The following is a 24,709-nucleotide window of genomic DNA, read 5'->3' on the forward strand; positions in this document are numbered from 1 at the left end:
TATTTATCTGTGTACTAGCCGCACCCCTCCTCAAAATGGTGGCAAGCTACTTATCAGGGATTCTAGTTTTTGCTTTTTAGCATCCCCAGAACCTACCGTGGTGCCCAGAACAAACAGGCTTATAATAGATGTCTGTATTACTGAATAATAAGACAAGGCAATTTATGCTAAATGTCAAATGAATTGGTCCAGGCCCGGGGTGGGGAACCTGAGGCCTTAAGGCCCCTAAGGGCTGCACTTGAGGCTAAAGGGCCTACAGGCCTCAGGTTCCCTACTCCTGGTCCAGGCAATAAAGGCAGTAGGAATCTGGGGGACAGAAAGACACCATTTTGGATTGGGGGGGGTGGTGTGGGTAGAGTGGAAGTAGGAGAGCAATCCAGCAAAGCTTCATGGAAGAAGTCAGCTGTGAGCTGGGCCTTCAAACTTGGGTGGAATTTGTACAGGCCAAGAGTGAGGAGAGTTGTCCAGGAGGGGGAAGGAAGGTAGGAACAAAAGGCAGGCTGGCGAAGGAGAATGTGGAAAGCCCTTCTGGGGGCTAGTGAGTAGATCAGCTTGGTTGGGGCAGAAGACAGAGCTGGCCACAAGTAGGTTGTGACCAGTCTTCAGTACATAGTGCCTCCTGAATTTAGAGGTGGAAGGACCTTAGAGGTCATTTAGTCAAATTCCTCCTTTTTATTTATTTATCTGTTTGCTTGTTTTTGCAGCCACTCCTTTTACTGGGGCCCAGAGAGGCCCAGAGTGACTTGCCCAAGGTCACAAAGGCAATAAATGTGAACCAGAGTTTTCCACTGTATCACACACACATCATCCCACAATCAGAAAGCAATGTGGACCAATGGGAAGAGCTCTGGTTTGACACTTCTAGGTCAGTAATTAACTCATTAGGTGATTTTGGGAAAGTCACTCCCCATCTTGGGGCCTGCTCTGGAAAATGAGGGGTTTGGACCAGAAGGCCTCCCAGCTCTAACTTCCTATGCTTCTTTGGGTTTGGCCTCTAGATCAAAGGTTCTTAATCTTGGGTCAATGAACTTGGCTTCATTGTCTTTAAATTTTGATTACCGTATTTTAATAGAATCGGTTTCCTTTGCAAACCTACATATTTTATTTTATGTATTTAAAAACTTCTGCGAAGGGAGCCAATAAACTTCACCCGACTGCCAGAGGGGTTCATGACACCCAAAAATATTAAGAACCCTTGCTCTAGAACCTAGAGTCTAGATCAAGCTGAATTCTGCTTCAGCTGCTTGTCCTGGGGAGGTCCCCCCTCTTCCTCCTGCTTTGGTCCTCTCCTACTGCTGCAGCTGCTGCTGCTGCGCATGCTTGGCCCACAGAAGATACCCTGGGCAAGTGAGCTGAATTGAATGGTAGGGGGCACTCACCGGTTCTGTCCTTGTTCCAGGCGTGACAGCTGATGGGTTCAATCAGGAAGCTGTGGTAGGCCATGGTGGGTTTTTCTGCTGTTGCAAAGGAGAAAAGGAAGCTATTTTAGATCATTTCTCCTCCTTCCCCCTAGTATCTTCTAAAAACCTCCCCCAGCACCAGAAAAGAGACCGATAAGAGCTGACCATTTATAGTCCTGGGCAGGAGGGCTACACCAGAGAGCCCATAATTATGCGAACCCCGCCCCTACCCCACCCCACCCCCTAGGAACTCTAAACCCTACTTGGAGAAACTGACTTTTGTGACCTGTGGCTTCCTGAGATATATTTCCCATCCACTGGGAAGGAATGGAAAGAGCCCTATCCTCTCCATCCCTCCCTTCCCCCTTAAATCCATCCTTTAGAAGTGATACTTCTGGTAACGTTTGACATGATCGAACATATATAATCTATATCAAATTGCTTACCATCTCAGGGAGAGGGGAAGGGAGGAAAGGAGAGAGGAAATTTGAAACTCAAATTTTTTAAAAAATGAATGTGAAAATTTGTCTTTACATGTAACTGGGGAGAAAAATATTATTTAACCAAAGTAATGAACAAAGAAAGAAAGAAGTGATACTTCCAAAGCACAGGTGTGACCTTTCACTCCCTCACTCAATAAACTCCAGTGGTTCCCTATTACCTCTATCTCCTGTTCGGCATTTAAAGTTCTTTACAATCCAGCTCCAACCTACCTTTCTAGCCTTTTTATACATTAATCTTCTTCTGCCTAACTGAACCAACCTCTGTGCTGTACACACACACACACACACACACACGCGCGCGCGCGCGCGCGCGTACACACACACACACTTGTATTGTCTTTGTATATACTCTGCATCGGCTTATGTACACGTGGTTCCCCCACAGAATGTAAGCTCGAATTGAGGAATGACTTCTTTTTTGTTTTTACATCCTTACTGCCTAGCACAGTGGGGATCATGGAAGGTGCTTACTAAATGCATATTTAATATTTATATATTTATATTTATAATTGATTGGACTGGAAAAAGACCCGAGCTCTAATCTGCTTTAATTTGCTCTGCATCTTTGGGCATGTTTTAGTTGTGAAGCTCAGATTAGATAATGGATGTACTCCATTGCAAAATGCTTTATGCAAACCTTAAAATGCTATATAAATGCTTTTATCACCATCATCATCATTATTAATGGCAGCAACAGCTTACTGGCACAGTAGCTAGAGTTCCGAACTTGGAGTCAGGAAGACTCAACTTCCTGAGTTTAAATCTGGCCTTGGACATTTACTAGCTGTGTGACCCTGGACAAGTCTCTTCATCTTGTTTGCCTCAGTTTCCTCATCTGTAAAATGAGCTGGAGAAGGAAATGACAAACTACTCTGGTATCTTTCCCAAGAAAACCCCAAATGGGGTCATGAAGAGTCAGACATGAATGAAAAATGAACTGAACATGTGCCAGGAACTGTGCTAAGTAACAGGAGATATTAAAAAAAAATCTCCAGTCCTTTTCTTTCTCTCTTTATTTTTTTTTTGGGGGGGGGGTGTTCTCGGTGAGGAAGATAGCATATAAATAATGAAGCACATACCAAATAGAGAGAGAGAGTATTGTCAGGTAATCTTCAAAGGGAAGGCACTAGCCTTCCTGGGGAAGGTGGGATATGAGCTGAGTCTTAAAAGAGGCCGGAGGGGACAGAGGATTGTACTGGACCAGGCAAGACAAGCAGTTAGAAAAAGGAGCAAAACTGGTTTAGTTGCAACAATCATAGGCTTCTTTAAAAGATCATAGATTAAGGGGGAAGGAATGCAGGTCGAAGAAGCCTATTTTCACGGCTTTTTTCCTTTTGCAAACTGTTTCTTCTTTCACGTGACTGATACAGAGATAATGTTTTACATGACCGCACATACAGAATCTACATCAAATTGCTAACTGTATTAGGGAGTGGGAAGGAAAGGGAAAGAGGAAGAAAATTTGGAAATCAAAATTTTATAAAACGATGAATGTTAAAAATTGTTTTTACATGTAATTGGAAAAAACAAAATATTTTTAATAAAAAAACATAGATTTAGGGCTGGAAGGGACATCAGTGGTCAGCTAGTCGAGTCACTTGCCCCCCCCTTTATTTTGCTGAGGAAACTGAGGCCCAGAGGTGAGAAGTGTCTTGTTCGAGGTCCCACAGCTAATAAGGCAAGTGAATTTCATTTTTGTCTCAAGGAGCATATTGAAAGATGCTTAGTAAATGCTTATTTCCTCCCATTCTTCCCTTAATAAGTATTCACTGGTTGGACTCAATTGCCTAAGGGCCTTAGAAGCCTCATTTTGGCTCTATCTGTATTAAGCTAGCTAGCAGGGGTACCTTATATTAGGGGTTTCTTATCTGGGGTACATGGATAGATTTCAGGGGATCCATGAACTCAGATGGGGAAAAAATAAGATCTTTATTTTCATTGACTTCTAATTGAGATTTAACATTCCTTTTGTGGGCAAAAAGACATTATTCTGATGAAGGATCCCTTCATCCGGCCAAGAGTCCTTGATACAAAAAAGCCTAAGAACCTCTCCCCTACATGTTAGGCACTGGAGGGGAGGTGGGAAGTGTTTGCTGATGAGAACTGACCAGCTTGGAAATAACCCTATCTCCTATCACAGCCTGGGGCAAAAGATTCCTTCTGGATGACAAGGGTCTAGGAGTAGAGAGAAGGCCACTGTCCCAGTGACTTTAGAAGTGAAAGGGTCTACATTCCGAAGTCCAGAGAAACAAAGGCCCTTTAATGGTGTCATCGAAATTCCCCACAACCCTCTAATGATGTCATCGAAGGCTCTGTTGGGGTATGAGGAGACAATATAACAAACAGGGCCAGCACCCCATCCACTTAACACCAACCTTCCCCTTCCCCTCCCACCTATCTTCCTGCCAAACCCACCCAGCTGAGCCCCCTCTGTAACTCACTTAGCCACCAACCCAGCGACTCAGAACTCACTCCTCTCCTAGGACACATAAGTTGCCTCCATCCCCCACCTCTTCCCAATCCTAACAACCCAACCATTTTTAAACAAAGGCACCTCTGACTAAGCCTTGTGTGTGTGGAGAGGGGAAATCCAAGTAAGGAGAGTCAGAGAAAATAAAGGAAGCTTGATAACTGTCCAAAACAGGAAGCTGGTTTGAAAAAACTCAGGAGAACTAAGCCACACCTCCAGAAGAAATTATTAATCAGCAGGAAAAGGGGAGGGGGGGGTGGGTTTTCCTAGGGGTGGTGAAGTAGGACAGTAGTCATTCAAATCCTGAATATTCTAAAGCTCTTAAGTTTTCTTGGGTAGGTTTAGTTCATTCTTTCTAGATATGACTAGACTCTAGGTGAAGGAGAGTCTTCTGGAGGCAATGTCTCCCTTCACCCTCCCAACCCCTTTTTTGTGTTGAGTCATTTCAGTCATGTCTGACTCTTCATGACTCCTGTGGGGGTTTTCTTGGGAAAGATACTGGTTTGCCATTTCCTTCTCCAGTTCATTTTACAGGTGAGGAAACTGAGGCACACAGGGTGAAGTGACTTGCCCAGGGTCACACAGCTAGTAAGTGTCTGAGGCCAGATTTGAACTCAGAAAGTTGAGTCTTCCTGACTCCAGACCTCACACTCTATCCAATGAGCCACCTAGCTGCCCACCCAGCCCCCTTCCATGAACGATATAGGATGTTAACACTGGAAAGAAACTCAAAGACCAACTAATCTACTCCTTTCATTTTACAGAGGAGGAAACTGAGGCCCAGAGAGGGGAAATGTCTTGTCCAAAGTCCCATATCTAGTTAAGACAGAGAACCATAGGATCATAGTAGGTACTAAACATTTGCTTGTCCCCCACCCCTGGAACACTCTCCTCTTCTTCACGTTGGACACCTCAATTCCCTGGCTTCCTTCAAGACACAGCTCAGATCCCACCTTCAGCAGGAGGTCTTTTCTTGCCTTTCCACTCTTATTAGTATAAGCTCACCCTTCCACTTAAGACTTACATTAACTGATGCAAAATTAAGTGAGCCCAACCAGGAGAACAATTTATACAGTAACAGAAACAGTGTAAAGATAATCAACTCTGAAAGACTTAGTAACTCTGGTCGACACGATGACCAGTCACAATGCCCAAACACATGCTATCCACCTCCAGAAAGACAGCTAACGGACTCACTGCAGATTGAGGCATATTTCCTTTCTCTCTCTCTCTCTCTCTCTCTCTCTCTCTCTCTCTCTCTCTCTCTCTCTCTCTCTCTCTCTCTCTTTCTCTCTCTCTCTCTCTCTCTCTCTCTCTCTCTCTCTCTCTCTCTCTCTCTCTTTCTTCTTCCTTTTTTTCTTTCTCTTTCTTCCTTTCTTGTTGTTATTTTGGACATGTCTAATGTAGAAATTTGTTTTGCATGACTATACATATTTATAGTGGATTTCGGTTTTCTTGCCTTCTCAATGGATGGGAAAGGAAGAAGACAAAGAATTTAGAACTGAAAATAAAATAAAATTGAACTTTAAAAAATAAAAGATTGCCTTCCATTTGTATTGTATATATCTTGTATAGTTATTTGTATGCTGTTTCCCCCATTGGAATACAAGCTCTTTGAGGGCAGTGTCCCCAGTACAGTGCCTGTCACATATGCCTAATAAATGCTTGTTGACAGATTGACTGACTAAAAACCAGGTCTCTTGAAAGCCTAATGGTCCTTCCAAGATAGCATACAAGGGATGAAATTAGTTACCAAAATCACAACTTAAAACAAAATCCAGGACAAGACACATCAGTAAAGCATGCTTTTAGCTTCCATGACAAAATATTGGCAAGGTCATTGACAACCCTGGGCATAATAGATATGAGAAAAACAGACCTACTTCTATCGCATCAAGCCAATCCCTAAAATCTCTGGCTTTCTGACTGCCAACCTGAGCCAACCTTAAATTGAGGAGACATCAAAAAGGTTCCCTTGTCCCAAAACATCAACTCCACCCTATATGCATGAAACTCAGACAGTAGGGCACATCCAGGACAGCCTTCAGCCCACTACCACTGGGAGTTCCCTTTCCCCTTTGTCTTCCCCTGTACCCATAAACACCCCTTCCCAAGGCCATGGTGCCCAGAACCCATCTGGGCTATTCATATGATTTGGATTAGATAGGAGCCACCAACACTATTCCTTCTGGTTAGGCCTTGCCACCTTTCCTACTACTACCTCTTCAAGCCCTTTAGGCTTTACTTACTGTACCCACCTCTCTCTACAACCCACCCTCATCTGACACAGGGTGACCTAAGGACCCCTTGGGTCTTGCTGATGAACCCTTAGGAATTCCAGGCCTTTCCACCTAACCTTTTATGTGTTGTCTCCTTTACTTAGAGTTGTGAATTCCATGAGAAGAAAGAAAGTCTTGCTTTTTCTATTGGTAACCCTAGAGCTTAGCACAGTGCTTGACATGTAAGAAATGCTTAATACATTCTTCTTCCTTCTTTCCCTCTCCTTCCTTCCTTCCTACCTTTCTTCCTCCTTCCCTCCTTTCCTTCCTTCTTCTTTTTCTTCCTTCTTTCCTCTTTCTACATCCTTAATACAATATGGTTTGTAACTTTCATGAACAGAAGTCTTGACAGGATAATGTTACGCGATTCAATTCAATTAGCATTTATTAAGCAACTGCTAGGTTCCAGGCACCATGGTGGGTGCTGGGGTGGGGGTGGGGGAATAAAACAGGGATTATCCAGTTCAATTCAATAAACATTTACCGAACACCTACTATGTGCCAGGCACTGTGCCTCCTTTCTACTGGAAGTAAACAATATATACACAATAAGAACAAAATGCCGTACAGACAAAGTAAACAGAAAAGCAAAATAATGACCAATTCCAAATGGTAGGCAAATTAGGATAACAAAATGTAAAAAGAAATCCTTGATGCTACAGTAGCAAGATTTTTTTTATTAACTTGTATTTTTTGGTCTTCTATAAGTGACAATTTTAATTTCCAACCCTCTATAGAATACAATGGGATTTTCACACTGGGTCATTATACAAGATACTATTAATCATCAGGAAATTTGGGAAATTTTTTTCCCCATGGGAGAAAGCATCTCTCAAAGGCCCTGATCACTCTTTTGATCTCTTGGGTAGAATGAATAAGTTTCTTGTTGTTCTGACTGAACTGGGGTTGAAGTGCAGGGGAGGGATGGAACCTTCCTAGTAAAAGAATCTCTCTCTCTGTCTTTCTGTCTCTACCTCTCAACCCCTTCCTCAGCACTTGCTCAAGCTTCCCTCCCTACCTCCGTTCCTAGGGTTCGTGGATCTATATCTCATCAGGAGCTTCCCTCACTGGTTAGCCTCTACCTGCAGAGGTAAAGGGAGGTGTGTGAGTGCTTTTTCCTCCTTCCCCACCTTCTAGATGTATGGGGGAGGAGAGAACTGAAAAGTGACCCCACTATGGACATTGCTGGGGCAGAAGAAATAGAGGAAACTTTCAGTATAGTAGGTTTCTCTTTTCACACAGCCTTTTATGAACATGTAGCAGGGATCCGAATTCAGGTCATGTGGCCTCAAGGAAGGGAATAAATATTAGGGAATGGAAAGAGGTGGGTTGATGTATGAAGTTAAGAAGGGGAAAACAATAATTAGGTGTTGTGTAATTGTAAAGTTTAATCTTGGCTCTAGATAAGAAAAGACAAAATGTACCTCCCTTCTTTCCTTGTTGGGTGGGGAGGTGGGGAGTGCAGAATGTTGCATGCACTGTCAGATGTGATCAATGCATCCATGGATTTTGTTTAATATTTTTTCTTTGTCACAAGGAAAGGTTCATGAGGTGGGAAGAGATGATGGTATTTCTAGAGATGATTGTGATGGAAAATCACAAAACATTAAAAGATATTAATTTAATTTTTTTAAAGAAAAGAATAGTCAAAATGATAAAGGAGAGAAGGAGGAAGAGAATGAGGCTAGAGCTTCTTAGAATCATTAAGAGCCAGCTAGGATTGTTTCATCAAGAACAAAGCACAACAGGGCACCTAGGTGGTGCAGTAGATAGAACACAGGCCCTGGAGTCAGGAGGACCTGAGTCCAAATTTGACCTCAGACACTTACTAGCTGTATGACCCTGGGCAAGTCACTTAATCCTAGAATAAGTCACAAAAGACTAACCTCATGTCTTCTTTTTGATAGGCTTACATGTCTTATAGGCCAGAGAATGTCATAGACATACAGAGGATTTCATGGATTGCCACAAGGCACTGGGAAAAGTCCCTTAGAAATCTTTGTGAACCAGTTACAGTGATGTGGGCTGAATGACAAACCCTGTTAGGGAGTTTCAGAACTAATCACACCCAAAGACATGCGATTAATGGATTGATATTAACCTGGAGTGTGTTCTCTAGATGAGCCATAAGGCTCTGTCCTTGGGCCTGTACTGTTCAACATTTCTTTTTTAAAATCAAGACCGAGATGAAGAGATAGCTGGCAAACTTCTCTTTACAGAAAATACAATGCTGAGATGGAGAGCTAACTGGGATGACAAACTCAGTATCCAAAAAGATCTTAGCAGATTAACTGATGGGCTGACTCTAATCAAATGGAATATAATAAGGATAAAGGTAAAGTCTTATACTTGGGTTCAAAAATTCAATGGTACAAGTTTGGGATAGGGAAAGTATGATTAGAAAACAGTTCATAGGAATAAGACCTAAGTGTTTTAGTGGACTAGAAGCTCAATGTGAATCAACAGTTTGACATGAAAGCCAAAAATAAACCAAAACCCTTCTCCCTTTATTGCTCCCCTCCCTTGCTTTTGGTACCCCTTTATATGTTATCTTTCACCATTAGAATGTAAGCTCCTTGAGGGCAGAGACTATCTTCAATTTTGTCTGCATTTGTATTCCTAATCCTTAGCACAGCGCATAACATAATCACTTAATAAATGCTTGTTGACTACTTGCAAAGTAACATTTTTAAACCACATTAAAATAAGCAAAATATGGGGAGGGGAGGAAGGTAAACTTAATATAACTAGCCCCAGCAAGCCCAACTGAGTGAAACGGATAGAAGCAGGATACCATAGTGGAAAGAATATAGAAATTGGAGGCCCTGGGTTAACATTCTGGCTCTGCCACTTTCCACTGTGTGACCTTTGGCAATTCCCTAAACTTCTCTGGGTCTCAGTTTCCTCAACCATAAAAACTGGAGGAGTTGAACTAGATGGCCCTGAAGTTCCCTTCTGTCTCTTAACTCCATGACCCTCAGTGATCCTAGGATCCTGAGCTAGAGAAAGGCAGATTTCGGTCTGATAGAAGGAAAAACTCCCAAATAATTAGAACTGTCTAAAAGCAGAATTAGGTTGCCTTGTAGGTAGAGAGTGCCTTGTCACTGGATGGGTCTTCAAATAAAGAATGGAAGACCACTAGTCAGAGATTTGTAGACAAGATTCCTGCTTCAAGTAAGAGCTAACATTCTGTACACAATAGGTATGGAAATGCTAATTTTATTTGGTGTTTGTCATATTAAAAAACTTTAATTAAATAATTTTTAAAACCAAGACTAAATGACCTCTGAGACTCCTTCCAACTAAGATTCTATAATACTAAATTGTGAAAATTGATTGTGTGGCACGAAAACAGAAAGAGACAGAAATATATGTCTGTTAATGTTAAGTTCATAATAAAAAAAAAAAAGAAAAAATGTTTAAAAGAGGGAGATCCAGGGCTAGAAATATCTAGTTGAGGATCCCTATGCTCAGGCAAACATCCAACTGGGACCATCTAAAAAAGTGCAAACCAATTCCAAATTGCCCCCCACCCCAGCATGTTTCCTTTTATTCAGGGATAATGAATACAGACTGGAAAAGGAGCTAATTTGTGAGGGTTGGTTTTCACTTCCTTTTCACAGACACCTTTAATTCCCTTCTTGGTATTTAGTGTGACTCCCCAAACACATATAGTCTTTTTTTTTTCCATCCACAATTCCGAAAAGCCAGCTTGCTCCCATTTTCTCCCCCAGCCGGATCTGGACCAGACTTTGCCTCTCATGCTTCGCATTCCAGAAGCTCTGGCTTCTGCTGAACACAATTTGGAGGAAGTAGCAGCTAATGGAGTCTGGGGAAAGACCACAGTTACCCTAGGCCTGGGGCACATAAGGGAGCAGTTTGACCCATCTGGAAGCTATTAAGGTTTCCCAACACCTACTGCTGACTTCAAACACTCCCACGGGGAACTCCTCCTTTCCCTCAGCATGTTTCTCTCTCTCCCTGCCCCCATCCAGGGAAAACCACAGGCTGCCCAGATACCTACCTACCTACTCAGTGTGATCTCTTCTTCCCTGGGAAACTTTGCTATTGGGGGACACACCCTCAGTGGTGTGCTGGAGCCAGCTCATACCAGCTCATCCTTAAATTTTCAGTGCGAATATTTACACTTTGGAAATCTACAAATACCACAGATTAGGGATTGATTTATTATTTTGTTGATTGTCCAGACCTAAGAAGGAGATGGAGAAAATATTAATAATGCAGATTAAACTTGAAGTGTGTCTGTTATCTGTACAATTTTTTGGGGGGGGGTGGAAGTGGGAGAGACAATTGTCAAATGCCAGCACACCTATACACACATTCCCCCATGAATAGAGGCACAAATGTGCAGAGAGACAGAGAGAAACATTTATTGAGTGCTTACTATGTGCCAGGCACTGTGCTAAGGACTGGAAACACAAATACAAGCAAGCAAGATCTGTCCTAGAGGATTTTTTTAATGCTATATGCCCAGAGGACACATTTTAATGCCATATGCAGGCTGCACCGTGATGTAGAGATAGCCAGGGAGTTGGGTGGAGGTCTAGTGCCAGGCAAGATAGAGCAAAAGCTCATCTATTTGAGGAGGGTAGGGGACGCCACAGGGACTGAGTCCAAGGTATGTTTTTAACACCAACTAATCTTAGACATGAGAAGTTGTCTATCAAGAACAAGAATACAGACCAAGTGTACCCCAAAGATATCAGTGAAAAAAGAAAAGGACCCACATGTACAAAAATATTGATAACAGCTCTTTTTGTGGCAGCAAAGAATTGGAAATCAAGGGGATGCCCATCATTTGGGGAATGGCTGAACACATTGTGGCATATGATTGTGATGGAATACTATTGTGCTATAAGAAAGGACAAGCAGGATACTTAAAAAAAAAAAAAAAAACAAACCCTGGACTTAAATGAACTGATACAAAGTGAAGTGAGCAGAACCAGGAGAACATTGTATACAGTAACAGCAACATCGTATGATGATCAACTGTGAATGACATAGCTCTTCTCAGCAATACAAAGATCCAAGATAATTCCATAGGATATTCATAATGAAAAATGCTAGCCACTTCCAGAGAAAGAACCAATGGAATATAAACACAGATTGAAACATAGTTTGTTTTTTAAATTTTCTTTGTTGTTTTATTATTTAATTTTAATTTATTTGATATTATTCTATTATTTAACTTTCTTTGTTATTGTTGTGGGGGAGTTGTCTGCATTTTCTTTTGCAATATGGCTAATACAGAAATTTTTTGCATGACTGCATATAGATAATCTATATCAAATTGCTTGACTTCTCAAGGAGGCGGCAGGGGAGGGAGGAAGAGAATATGGAATTCAAAAATGTTTTTTAAAAGAATACTAAAAAAATTTACATATAGTTGAGGGGTAAAAAAGAATTTGAATGCTAAAACAAAATCCTAATCCAGACCAGTTTCTTATCACTGGCCTCACCAGAGGGTGCTACAACTCTTTTTCCTGCACATTCTCTCTACTGCTTTCCCCTGGGGACTTATTCCCAGCTACAGGACCTGGGAAGGCCATTCTGATTGGCACTTGCCACAGAAAAACCCAAGTCTTCTCATCAGGTTGTGATGTGATTTATAAAAAACTGACACATTTACCTCCTTCACTGTGAACACAGTGTTTCTATTAATGAACCCTAAGATCCTATAAGATTCTCCAGGTGACTCATGTAGAGCTGGAAGGCCAAATCCTCCAAGTCTTTCACAGGAACTGTTTGCGGTCTAGCCAATTCCTCTCCCATCCTGAACATGGGCAGCTGATTTGGGGAACCCAGAAGAGCTCCTCCTTGCCTGGACTCCCAACCGCTCCCTCCTTGCTGCATCCAGCCATGCTTAGGAGACAGCCCTGAGAGCTGTGCTAACTCTTCTCCCTACCTCACAGAGTCCTGAGACACCTGTGCCTACCCTGGTCTCTGACTGCCCACCTCCCTGCCCTTCCAAAGGACTGTTCTGTCTGAGCCTGCCTTCTCCAGATGCTTGCTCACCATTTTCCTGGCTTCTAGCTGCCCTTGGCCCACATACATCCTCACATACACCGACATAGACAAGAAGTAAATTATGCAGATTCTTCCCTCCCCCTTTCTCTAAGAAAGGAAGGTTGGGCAAGGATAATGAATTCTGTCCTTCGACAGATCTTTGCAGAGGAGAGATCCCCCTTTATAAGTTTTTGAAAAAAGAACATTCAGAGAGAGGAAGACAATTATGTAGGGGAGAAAGATGCGAACTCTGGGTAAGGGAGACTTTTTTGAAAGTCCTAACTCGGAAACATATGAGCTGTGAGACTCTGGGCAAATCACTTAGTTTCCCAGTGTCCCAGGAGACTCTCTAAGACTATGAATGATCAGAATAAATGGTAATTAGCAGGAGGAAAGAAAGCTTCCTCACCAGGAATTCCCTCCATCAGTATATCATATCTAATATTTAAAAGGGAGGGGGTAGGAAGTCAGGGCGACTTATTTTTAAGACTTTCTTGCTGGATACCACTGAGTTTAACGTCGCATCCCTGGGGAGATGTGGTGGGGACTGGGTCTGCTACTGAACACAGTACTTCAATCAATAAGCATTTATTAAGCATCTTCTATATGCCAGGGGCTATGCTAAGTGCTAAGCCAGATGTGGTCTGAAGAATGGGCATAGAAGAGTGAAGAGGGCATTCAGGGGTGTACTGGACTTAGATAAGGCTGCTAGGTGGCTAGAGACAGTGCCAGGTCGGGAATTAGGAAGACCTGAGTGAAAATCCAGCCCCAAATACTTATTTAGCTTTGTGACCCTGGACAAGTCACTCAACCTTTGTCTGCCCTGGTTTCTTCATCTATAAGATGAGGATAATAATGTCACGTACCTCTCAGGGTAACATGAGGATAAAGCAAAATAAACATAAACACTCTAAGAACTTTAAAGCTCTCTAAATGCCGGCCATTATTATTACCGGGAATGGGGAGATGAGCGAAGTTGAGAAAGATAACTTGTGTATGTGTTACGATCAATATGATGTCCCTGCCCCATAGTAGAATCTAAGTTCCTTGAAGGCAGGATCTGTTTTTTTGTTTTGTCTTTGATCATAAATTCGAGAGGGCCCTTAGAGATCATGTAGTCTAACCACCTCACTGAGGCTCAAAAAGGTTTATGTGGCTTGTCCCGCAGCTAGCAAATGTCCAAGGTGAGAGATCAGCACCCTATCTGGTTCTTGGTATCCCAAAGATAGAAAAATCCTTTGCATATTTAATAAATGTGTGTTGAATTGAATGTAGTGCTTTCTGTTGGTGGTGTTTTTCAGTTTCAGTTTGATTCTTCGTGATCCCATTTGGGGCTTTCTTGGCAAAGATACCAGAGTAGCTTGCCATTTCCTTCTCCAGCTCATTCTACAGATGAGGAAACTGAGGCAAACAGGGTGAAGTGACTTGCCCAGGGTCACACAGATAGGAAGTATCTGAGGCCAGATTTGAACTCATGAAGATGAGTCTTCCAAGCCCAGCACTCTATCCATGGCTCCACCTAGCAGCCCTATAGCACTTTAGGGTTTACGAAGTATCATCTCCACAGTTACCATGTGAGATAGATAATGTCAGTATGATGACCTCCATTTTACAGATGAGCAAAATGGAGCCTAGTCAGGGTACATGGCATGCCCAGGGTCACACAACTAAAGAGTGTCAACAGTGTTCTGAGTTGGAGACCAGAGGTCTTCTTACTATTCCAAGTTGCCTCTCAATGTGAAAGGTATGTTCCCTGATACAAAGTATAAGTTCATGACATTTTTGTTTTTGTATCCCTGCTGGACAGCACCTTGCCGGATACATAGTTGTTCAGTCCTGTCTTTGTGACCCCATGAACCATATCGTGCCAATACTATCCATGCAAAGATACCAGGGTGGTTTGCCATTTCCTTTCCAGTGGATTAAGCAAACAGGGTTAAGTTGACTTGCTAGTAAGTGTCTGAGGCCGGATTTGGATTCAGGTCTTCCTGACGCCAGGCCCAGAGCTCTATCCACTAAGCCAACATAGTAGTAGTTACTTTATAAATGTGTGTTTGTCCTTCATTCTCAAAGAGGACCATGACATCAGGGAAGTGATGACATGACTTGCAGTGGACTTTGATTTGAGTGAGGGAGGGCTGTGCAAGGTCACCAGCCTCACCTTCTCCTCCAGAGCCATCCGAGTCCAGTGGCCTGATACTCACCAGGATGACTGGAGATGGCCCAGGATGCATTAGGAGACCCTGGCCCTTTCAAGCTAAGGTCTTTCCAGGTTCTCACTTTTTGAGTGAGTTTGGGGGAGGCAATTGGGGTTAAGTGACTTGCCCGGGGTCACACAGCTAGTAAGTATCAAGTATCTGAGGCCGGATTTGAACTCAGGTCCTCCTGACTCCAGGGCCAGTGCTCAATCCACTGTGCCACCTAGCTGCCCCCACTTTATAAATGCTTGTTGAATGAATGAATGACACTATGGGTAAAGTGCTGAACTGGCAGTTGGAGAACCTGAGCTCAGATCCTGTCTCTATACTACCTGGGTGGCCTTCACTTTACCTGTATGGGCCTCAGTTTCCTCATCTGTAAATGAGAGGGAATACCCGATGATGTCTAAAGTCCCTTCCAGCTTTAAATTGGTGCTCCAGTGAAGGACTGAGCAGCCCAGTCTGTAGAGAAAGAAGTGTTCACTTCAAAGAGACTGCAGGGTCAATCATGTTGGGAGGGCACAGCACACTTGCCGGACGCCAGGGGCCAGAAATTTGACTGGGGGACCCTAGGCCTCACTCAGCTGCTACTCCTGCTCCTTGCCCCATTTTCCCAGAGCAGAATCATCTCAGCAAAGTCATGATTGTAGTCTTGTTTTCCTTTGAGGAATTCCAGTTCCCAAACACAGCAGGGTGTGGTCAGGCAACCAGGAGGGAGGCTCCTTCTCCCCCTTCTGGAAGAGAGCCAGCCACTTAGGTTAAGAGCTTCAAGCCTGCACAACTTGGCCCCTGACTTCACCCTGGGGTCCTTGCAGCCAATGTGTCTGTGCTGCCCCACCCCGTGGCTATATGGCGGCCAAGCCAGTGGAGAACAGGCCCCAGGGCTGCTGGTAAGTGACTAATACCTTCCCCCGGCTTAGCTCAGGCCTTGGCTTCGACTAGTGGTTGTTTTTCCTGGGGTTCAGAACTTCCACGGAGAGGCACCATCCGGTTGTTCTCTGAGCTCTGACTGCCTTCTCCTTTCTCTTTTTCCTCTCCTTCTAATTTTAAAACTGTTTGTGGGCCCCAGGTTTAGCCATTTTTTTAGACACATCCTAAAAGAATCATCAATCTAGAACTCAAAGGGACCTCAGAAATCATCTGGTCCAATAACCTCATTTTGCAGATAAAAAGAATGAGGCTCAGGGAGGATAAGGGACCTACCCAGGGTCACACAGATATAAGGGTATACGGCAGCATTTGAACTCATATGGCAACTCAGACAGGTAGGTAGCACAGTGAATAGAGCCCCTGGCCTGAAGTCAAGAAGACTCATCTTTCTGAGTTCAAATTTGGCCATAGACACTTACTAGCCATGTGACCCTGGATAAGTCACTTTACCCTGTTTACCTCAGTTTCCTCATCTGTAAAATGAGCTGGAGAAGGAAATGGCCAACCACTCTGCCAAGAAAACACCAAATGGGATCATGAATAGTGGAGATGTGACTAGACAACAAAAAGTAGATGAAAAAGCCCTCTGACTTTTTAAAGGATACAAATACACCCTCACCAATCTATTTAATGATAATAGCTAATATTTATATAGTGCTTTAATTTGCAAAGTGATTATCATATATTATTTCTTTTTTTCCCCAGCCTATCTCTTTTTATTGTTGCATTTCTTTTTTTATTCATTAATTCATTTTTTTTTTAGTTTATAACACTCAGTTCTATAACTTTTTGAGTTTCAAATTTTCTCCCCCTCCCTTTCCTCCCCCTCCCCTCCCAAGACGGCATGTGATCCGATATAGGTTCTACATACACCTTCACATTAAACTTATTTTCCCAATAATCAAGTTGTAAAGAAGAATTATAGCCAATGAAATGAACCATGAGAAAGATGTAACAAAAGAAAATAAAATAAAAAGAGAGAGCAAATAGTTTGCTTCCATCTGCATTCAGACTCCGTAATTCTTTCTCTGGATGTGGATAGCCCTTTCCATCATGAGTCTTTTAGAGTTGTCTTAGAACCTTGCATTGCTGAGAGGAGCCCAGTCTGTCAAAGTCAGTCATCACAGAAGCAATGTGTCTATGGTTGTGTACAATGTTCTCCTGGTGCTGCTCTCTTCACTTACCCTAAATTATTTCAAGCTTGGTGAGGTAAGTCGCATTATTATCTTCATGTTACAAATGAGGAAACTGAGATAGAGGTTAAGTGACTTGTCTAGGGTCACACAGCTAAGTGAGGGTCTGAGACAGGACTGGAACTCAGGTCTTCCTAACTCCAAGTCCAGCCCTCTGTCCACTCTACCACCTATTAGAATAGGGACTAGATCTGTGATTCATTGCTATAAGGAACTCCCACACGAAGAATCTTAAGTTAAGTGACTTGCTCAGGGTCCCATAGTCTGTGTGAAAAGCAACATCTGAACTCAGGTCTTCCTGGCTTTTTCTCCCCGCTATGCTACATTGTTTCTCATGGCTATAGAGCTCATATCTGAACAACTCCTTACTAGATGTCAGTCCCTCTGGCCTCCTCCCATAAGGGCAATTTCAGAGATTCTACAGATCATTAATCCCAATGTTAAGCAGTACAGTATAGTATAAAGAGTGCCAGCCTTGGAGTCAGAGGGCCTGGGTTCAAGTCCTCGCTCTGCTACCTACTGACTCAGTGACTTTGGGCAATTTCCTCAGCCACCCAGTTTTCTCATCTGTAAAATGAGAAGGTTGAACTCAATGTCCTCTATGGTCTTTTCCAGATCTAGATCTATGATTCTACGAACCTCGTAAATAGCAAATCAGTACCATTTCTCACTAACCAGAATTCTGGAGTACCTCCCAGCCTCCCATGTGCACCGACTCCTCCCATCTCCTTCCAAGTTCTCATCAAAGCCCATTAGTCGACAGAGCACCTTAGGCAAATTGCACTGAGGACTCTGCCCTCCCAAATCCTACCTTGAGAATGATGGAAGGTGGCAGTGAGCAGCCTTTATTGATGGATGTGGGCCTCCAGTCTTTCAGCACAGTCGGCAGGGGCCACCTCTTTCTCCCCCACTTCTCCTGGTCTGCCAAACATGGCAAAGCCCCAAGTTCATTTCCTAGGATCACCAGAAATCTCCCTACTAGAAATCATCATATCTGAGCCATTTAACAAGCACCCTCATTTTACACAGGAAGAAACTGAAACCCAGAGAGGTAAGATGATTTGGTCAAAGTCACACAGGAAAGGAAGGGCCAGAGCTGGACTTTGAACTCAGCCCATAGGATCACAGATCTGACACTGGGACAACTCTTGTAGGCTGTCCTGTCCAACCCTATCTCATTTTACAGATGAGGAAACTGGATGGAAGGAAGCTTAAGAAATTCCCCAACAGTCACATGGGTAGTCAGTATCAGAGGTAGGATCTGAGGTCCAGGTCCTTTGACTTGAGAGAGCTAGAGGTCTTTCCACTGTTCCCTGCTGCCTCTCCTCATTTTAAATCCACTATCGTCTTTCTGCTTTATCACTCCTCACACCACCTGGAACCTTCTTGGACCCTCCCCTTGAGCATCTGTGATCCTGTTCCATATATACAGCCTCACTCCCTTGCTCTAATGCCTTCGGACTGGAAAGTGGCCAAGACTGGCAAGACAGCTTGGAATTCTCATTTTGGTGTCCAGAGGCACATCTGGGCCCACCCCCTCCCCACCTCCAGCATCATAGCTCCCCCACAGGGAGCCGAGAGAAAGGCCTGCATCTAATTTGTTTCAACACTGACGTTTGTTACTGGTGTTAGGGAAAGTTCTGACAAATAAAAGAAGCCCTTCACCAGCCAGGAAATGAGCCAGTCAAAAAAAGCCCTGAAGAACCCAGAGAAGTTAAAAATTAACTCTCCCCACTACCCAGGCCCAAGGTGGTTGGCTGAAAGTCTTAAGAGAAATAGGGTCAGCTCAATTCCTGGAGAAGTTGGTACTTGACACAAAGCCTTATTCAACCACAGCTTCAGAACAAGGGGGTGTGGGCTTCCCACAGGAACCTGTCAGCCCTTTCTGACCAATTCAAAAATCACTCTTAGCCCTATATGACCCACCCAACCCAACCCCACCGTCATGGGACCAGGCAGTTCTAACTTAAATAGCCTCTTCCCATTTTTCTCCTTTTATGGTCTTTCTGGTCAAGTCAGAAAAGATGGAGAACTGGCTAGTTTCGGGCTCTGTCAGAGCATCCACCAGGTCCTGGGGGAGGTGCTGCTGACAGAAATTTTCCCTGAAGCAGAAATGCATTTTGTCCACTCCTCCCTCTCTGGCCCTCATGGGAGCAATTTTCCTGCCATCATAGACTAGGAGTAGAAAGGGACCTTAGAAACCATTTAATCCAACCCCCTGCATTTTGCAGACAAGGAAACTGAGCCCAGGTAGTTAAGTGACACACAGGTCATAAGGGGTCACAAGCAGATTGGAACCCTGAAGTTCTGTATGGCACTTTCTGCTTTCATTGTGAGTTTTCAAGTGCTGTGTGACATTAGGTCCCTCTCTGGACTTCAGTTTTTTCTCTTAATCTACAATCCATATCCTTTTAACAAAAAATGTTGATAATTCTATTTCAATATAATTGATTTCTTTTGTAATCCTGTTTTATTTTTTGCATTTAAAAACATTATTCTGATAAAGGGTCCATAAGGACTACCAATGGTTTATGTCTATGATACAAGAAAGTTAAGATCTCCAGGGGTGGGGAACCTGCGGCCTCGAGGCCATATGTGGCCCTCCAGGTCCTCCAGGGCAGCCCTTTGACTGAACCCAAAATTCACAGAACTTCACAAACTTCACAGAAAAGTTCCAAGGGCCCTCTCAGCTCCAATGTGCTATGATTGGAAGCCCTTTTCCATCCTCCTTCCCTTCCCTCCACTCAAGAGGAGGAAGAAAGATGAGAGGATGAATTCTGGACCCAAAGCAGCTGGCAGCCTACTTTGTGGGTTCCTTCACCTCAAGGGGAAAGGTCAAGTCTTTGAACAAGTAGGCCACTTCCTGGAGTGATTTACAAGGCCAGGAAGTTCCCTGCTACTCAGAATTATCTCTTCTGCTAAAAAAAACAAAAAAAAAAAACAACCAAAAAAATCTCAGGAGGAAACATTAAGTCAAAGGCAGAGCTATCCTTTATGACCCCTGCTCAAGCCCCAAGCTTTCAAGGGCCTATGCATAACCTGGACAGACTCCTCCAGGAAAAAGACTGAGGAGCTATTGTCCCCTCAAAAGTGTAGCAGGTGTTGTCAAAAACAGACAGGAGGCTCTTACAAAAATCATCCTTTAGCCTCTCCCACCCGGACTGCGGCAGACTCCATCTACCTCTTTGCAACTTAATTTGCTCTTCATTTGCATTTTAACCTGACATTTTACCAATGTCATTTTATTAATATGAAAATAAATGAGGGAGGAGGGAGCAGGGTAAAATATAATTGTGCTCTTTGTCTGGAGCCTCTCTGGAAACCCTCTCTGAAAGTATTAGTCATTCATACTCTGACTCGAAAGAGCTTATTGGAATCTTTTCCCACTCAGCTAGTTGGAGAGCCAGGGAATGATGAGCAAAGGACACTGGACAACCCTGGGAAAGAGGGAGATAAAGAGGCTTCCCCCACTTGACAATTTTACCTCGAGGTAACAAGACAACAAGCATTTATTAGGCACTTACTGTGTGCCAGGCACTGTGCTAAGTGCCCAAAGCAGGGGGTTAACCCAGGATCTATAAACTTTTTTTTTATATTTTAATAACTGTGTTTCAATACGATTGATTTCCTTTCTTATCTTTCATATTTTGAAAATATGATTCTGAGAAGAGGTACACAGACTTCACTAGCCTGCCCAAGGGGACTATGGCATGAAAAGGGCTGGGAACCTCTGACCTAAAGCTCGTTTTGATGCTCAGCTAATTTAGAGATGATTCAACTCTAGGAAATCTGAGTTATGCTACCCAAACTCTCAAAAGACTTATTTGTACCAGAAAGGCAATTTATTCATTGACTTCAATACAAATAAAACTATGACTGTTTGGCAATGAGAATACCCACTGTGCCGGTTCTGAGAAAACCCACTTGGGAAATTGAATCAAGATCAGAAGGATGAATTAGTGAAAGGATTTTTGAAAGGCATAAAGTATAAGACGAATAACTGGCTGATCCTTATTAGTGGATGAAGAAAGATAATACAGTGGGGTGGATGACTGTCAGGTCTAATTTCATCAGGCTACCATGAGTCACAATTTTTCACCCTAGTGATAGTCCAGCCAAGTTAACACCATCACGAAATCAAATTAAGGTTTTTTTTCAAAGTTACAAAATTTTGAAAGTCACTCAAATTCCATCTTTCACATCAAGTTATTTTTTAAAAGTTTTTTTTAATTAATACTTAAAAACTTTGGAATCATGACAAGGTCTATAAGATCAATGTGAAACTGAATGAGGGTGTGTTGATGTTATTAAACATAATAAGAGTTTCCATTCAAAATATACTTCACACTTTGCCGTTGTTGTTCATTTGTGTCCAAAGCCCTGTTTGGAGCTGCCTTGGCAGGGATACTGCAATGGTTTGCCATTTCCTTCTCCAGCTCATTTTGTAGATGAGGAAACTGAGGCAAACAGAGTTAAGTGACTTACCCAGGGTCACACAGCTAGTAAGTGTATGAGGCCAGATCTGAACTCATGAAGTTGAGTCTTCTTGACTCCAGGCCTGATGCTCTATCCACTACACAATCTCACACTTCACACTGCCCACTTCACACTTAGTCCACCCAAATTCAGTAACATAGCACAATAAGTCCATCAGCCAACCAGGACACCATCTCCTCTGCACAATACTGGCATCAACCACACCACCCTCTCCCTGCTCTCTGATTTTCCCTTTTTCCTGACTCCTTGATGATCACGACATCTTTCTAGTCTTCACATCAATGCCTGATTTCAATGTACCTCTATCTTCCCCAGTGAATTCATCCCTGTTTTACCTCTGCAGCTGGGGCTCTTGTGAAGCTTTTTGCAATTTTCAACCTGAAACACTTCTTTCTTATTACTGATCTCGTTCCAATTCATCTTTATTTCTATTTCTAACGTCTGATCTTGGGGCTGTATCACAGTGACACCTGCCTTGTGTCTCACTGGCAAGATGTAAGAAAAAGGGCCTTTTAATATCAGGAACTCTCTCCTCCCTTCAAATAACCTGTTATCTTGAATCCATTTCCCCCTCTCTAATTTTACAGGATTACTAGGATTAATGAAATAATAGTTTTTACTGGTTTGTTTGACCTCCTGGTTGACCAAAGGAAATTTCATAGCTAATTAAATTTCTGTCTAAGAACCTTAACCAACAAAGCTCTATTTCAGACCTTGATTTGTACCTGGGATGCCTTCAATACTTCATCATGGCATGGTGTTGACCTTGAGTTCTTGAAGACTATGCCAACAGAACACAAATTATGTCAGACCCTACCAAACTGGAAAGGCATTAAGTATGGGTCTGGCAGTGGACTGCATACAATACAGTACCTTTCTTTCTTTTCTTTAAATCCAGGGTCAATATCCTTTTCTTTATTCCAAATAAAGTGATCTTTTGTTCTTTCGAAAAAAAAGACCCCTCTCTTCCAACATCAAACTAGGTTGGTTTAGTGGATAGAAGGCTGATCTTGGATCCTGGAAGACCTGACTTCAAATCTGCTTCTGATATTTTCTAGCTGTGTGACCATGGGTAACAAGCTTGACCTCTCTGGTTCTCAGGCAAATGTCAAAGACTGTACGTTATAAATGCATTTTGGCCTTGGGGAAGATGGTCTTGTAAACAAGCAAAACATAGAATCTGCTCATTTTTTTTCCTCCCAGTAACTGGTGACCTAGCAATTCACATCCAAGCAGGAACAATACCATCGGTCGAGTCTTTTCTGTAAACTCTGCTGTTATGAAATGCTATTCTATGCCTGTAAATAGGCAATTGGCTCTTCTTAAGCCTGGATAAAGGAAAATTCCCTTTCAGCCTCCTCACAGGGGTGGTATAAGAATAACAAAGCTAGGGTGTAGAAAGCACTTTGGAGATCCCAGAGGATAGTTCTCCACGGGTAAATTCTTCACTTAGTGCACTTCCAGTATCAATTTTGGCTGATGTAGTGGATAGAGTGCTGGACTGGAAGTCAGGAAACTTTGCCCCAAGGCAGTTCTGCCAATAAGTCTCTGGGCACCTATCCTGACCTCAGTTTCTTCCTCAGTAAAATGGGGTGGCTGAAATAGATTATCTCCAAGGCTTCTTCCAACTCTAACATTTTCTCACTCTATGAAGGAAGGAGGGATATATATAATTTTCTCCTAAGCCTGTGGCAGGCTTGAAGATTAGGAAACCAGAAGGAAATTTTAAGGAAAATATATTTTTTTCAGGTTCAGGTTCAGTCACTGTCCTCCTTAACCATAAACTTGCTTGAGCTTCCCTGACCCCTCAAAGCATTATATCCTCTATCGATCAGTTGTACTGATGTGTTCACAAGTACCTAGGATCTAGCTGTCCTAAGAGTGGAGCATTTGTAAGAAGGGCCAGCTCCCTATACTGAGAAGATGCTCAATCAGTGTAGACCATATAGGCGCTAACATCTGTGGCCCATATGGTAGTCAGACTGTGGTCTGGACAGGGCTGATTTCCCAGGAGCAATGATGGAAGCAGTTTCATCTCCCTGCTCTAGACATGCTCAGGAGAGGAAGAAGACCACCTCCATCTTGAAGTAGTGAGGAACCTTGAATAAGGAACCACTGTGGCAAGCTCGCTCTTACAAAACCACAAGGAAGCTAAGGAGGCAAACCATTTTAGAATGTAAATATAAGAATTGCAGAATGTAACATGCTTGAAATTTTTCTACTGTTGCTTAATAGACTTCCCCTAATTAACGGATTCCTCCCCATCCCCAACCCCACACTATAAAAATGCATAGCTTTGCCAGGTAGAACGGAAAACGGTGCAGAGCAAGCTGATCTGTCTCCCCTTTTTGAAGAAGTAAAATCTGTTGGGTTTTTATGTAACTGGTCTCAGTCTAGTTCTCTGACACAACAAAGGGTATCCCGTGGGAAGTAGTGAGGTATGTTTTCTTGTATGAATAGGCCTACTAAATTAGCTTGTATACTGTCAATAAAGCCCATAATTAGGTCAATTTGGTGTTTGTTTCTTGTTCCTTGAGATCCCAAACCTAGCTAGCACACTAAGATATTAACTCACTTGGCCAAGGTCACAGAGCTAGCAGAAACCAGAGCACAAAGACCGACTCTGGCCTATTGTAACTGAAATAACATATTATCTTACCTGGGAAGGAGAACACATTAGCAGAGCTTAATGTACCTGATTAAACCATGTCTACTCATTTAAGAGATCAAGGTTCTGAGGCTAAGTCTCTAGGCAGGGCAGCCAGGTAGGTGGTGCAGTGGATAGAGTGCCAGGCCTGGAGTCAGGAAGACTCATCTTCCTGAGTTCAAATCCAGCCTTAGATACTTCCTAGCTGAGAATGTCAGAAGGCCCTGCAGTAGGGTGACAGGATTTAGAGCTGGAAGGAACCTTAGTGATCATTTCATCAAAATCCCCTCATTTTACAGAGGAGGAGTCTGAGACCCAGAGGGTTAAGTCACTTGGTTCAAGGTCATGCTAGTAGAGTAGCAGTCAGGATTTGAACACAGGTCCTCTGGTTCCAAACTTAGCACCACCATACCATACTGCCTTGGGAGGGATGCTGAGTGGCTAAGAAGCAGCAGGGAGCAAAGAGGAGTTTTTAGTGGTGAATAGAGAAACCACCCAAAGTAGAAGGGCAAGTAAGACAAAAGTCTCCTTTTTGATTTTACAAGGATCAACTATGTGCTCTTCT

At 43.0% G+C, this 24,709-nt stretch overlaps 1 protein-coding gene across 4 annotated transcripts in view; it reads right to left on the reverse strand.

Annotated features, from left to right (window-relative positions):
- The window catches only part of ARPC1B (actin related protein 2/3 complex subunit 1B), a 49,649-nt gene that overhangs the window by 19,964 nt on the left and 4,976 nt on the right, over positions 1-24,709 (reverse strand). For 2 of the 4 annotated variants that reach the window (XM_036741988.1, XM_036741989.1), the window contains exon 3: positions 1,380-1,457. In XM_036741988.1, the coding sequence (XP_036597883.1) occupies positions 1,380-1,443 (64 nt within the window). In that variant the 5' untranslated portion in view covers positions 1,444-1,457. Of the gene's footprint in view, positions 1-1,379; positions 1,458-17,811; positions 17,900-24,709 lie in introns of those variants that run through there. The other 2 variants (XM_036741991.1, XM_036741990.1) reach the window with 2 other exon arrangements.

Source organism: Trichosurus vulpecula, chromosome 1 (assembly GCF_011100635.1).
Source record: "Trichosurus vulpecula isolate mTriVul1 chromosome 1, mTriVul1.pri, whole genome shotgun sequence".
NCBI classification, from domain to species: domain Eukaryota; kingdom Metazoa; phylum Chordata; class Mammalia; order Diprotodontia; family Phalangeridae; genus Trichosurus; species Trichosurus vulpecula.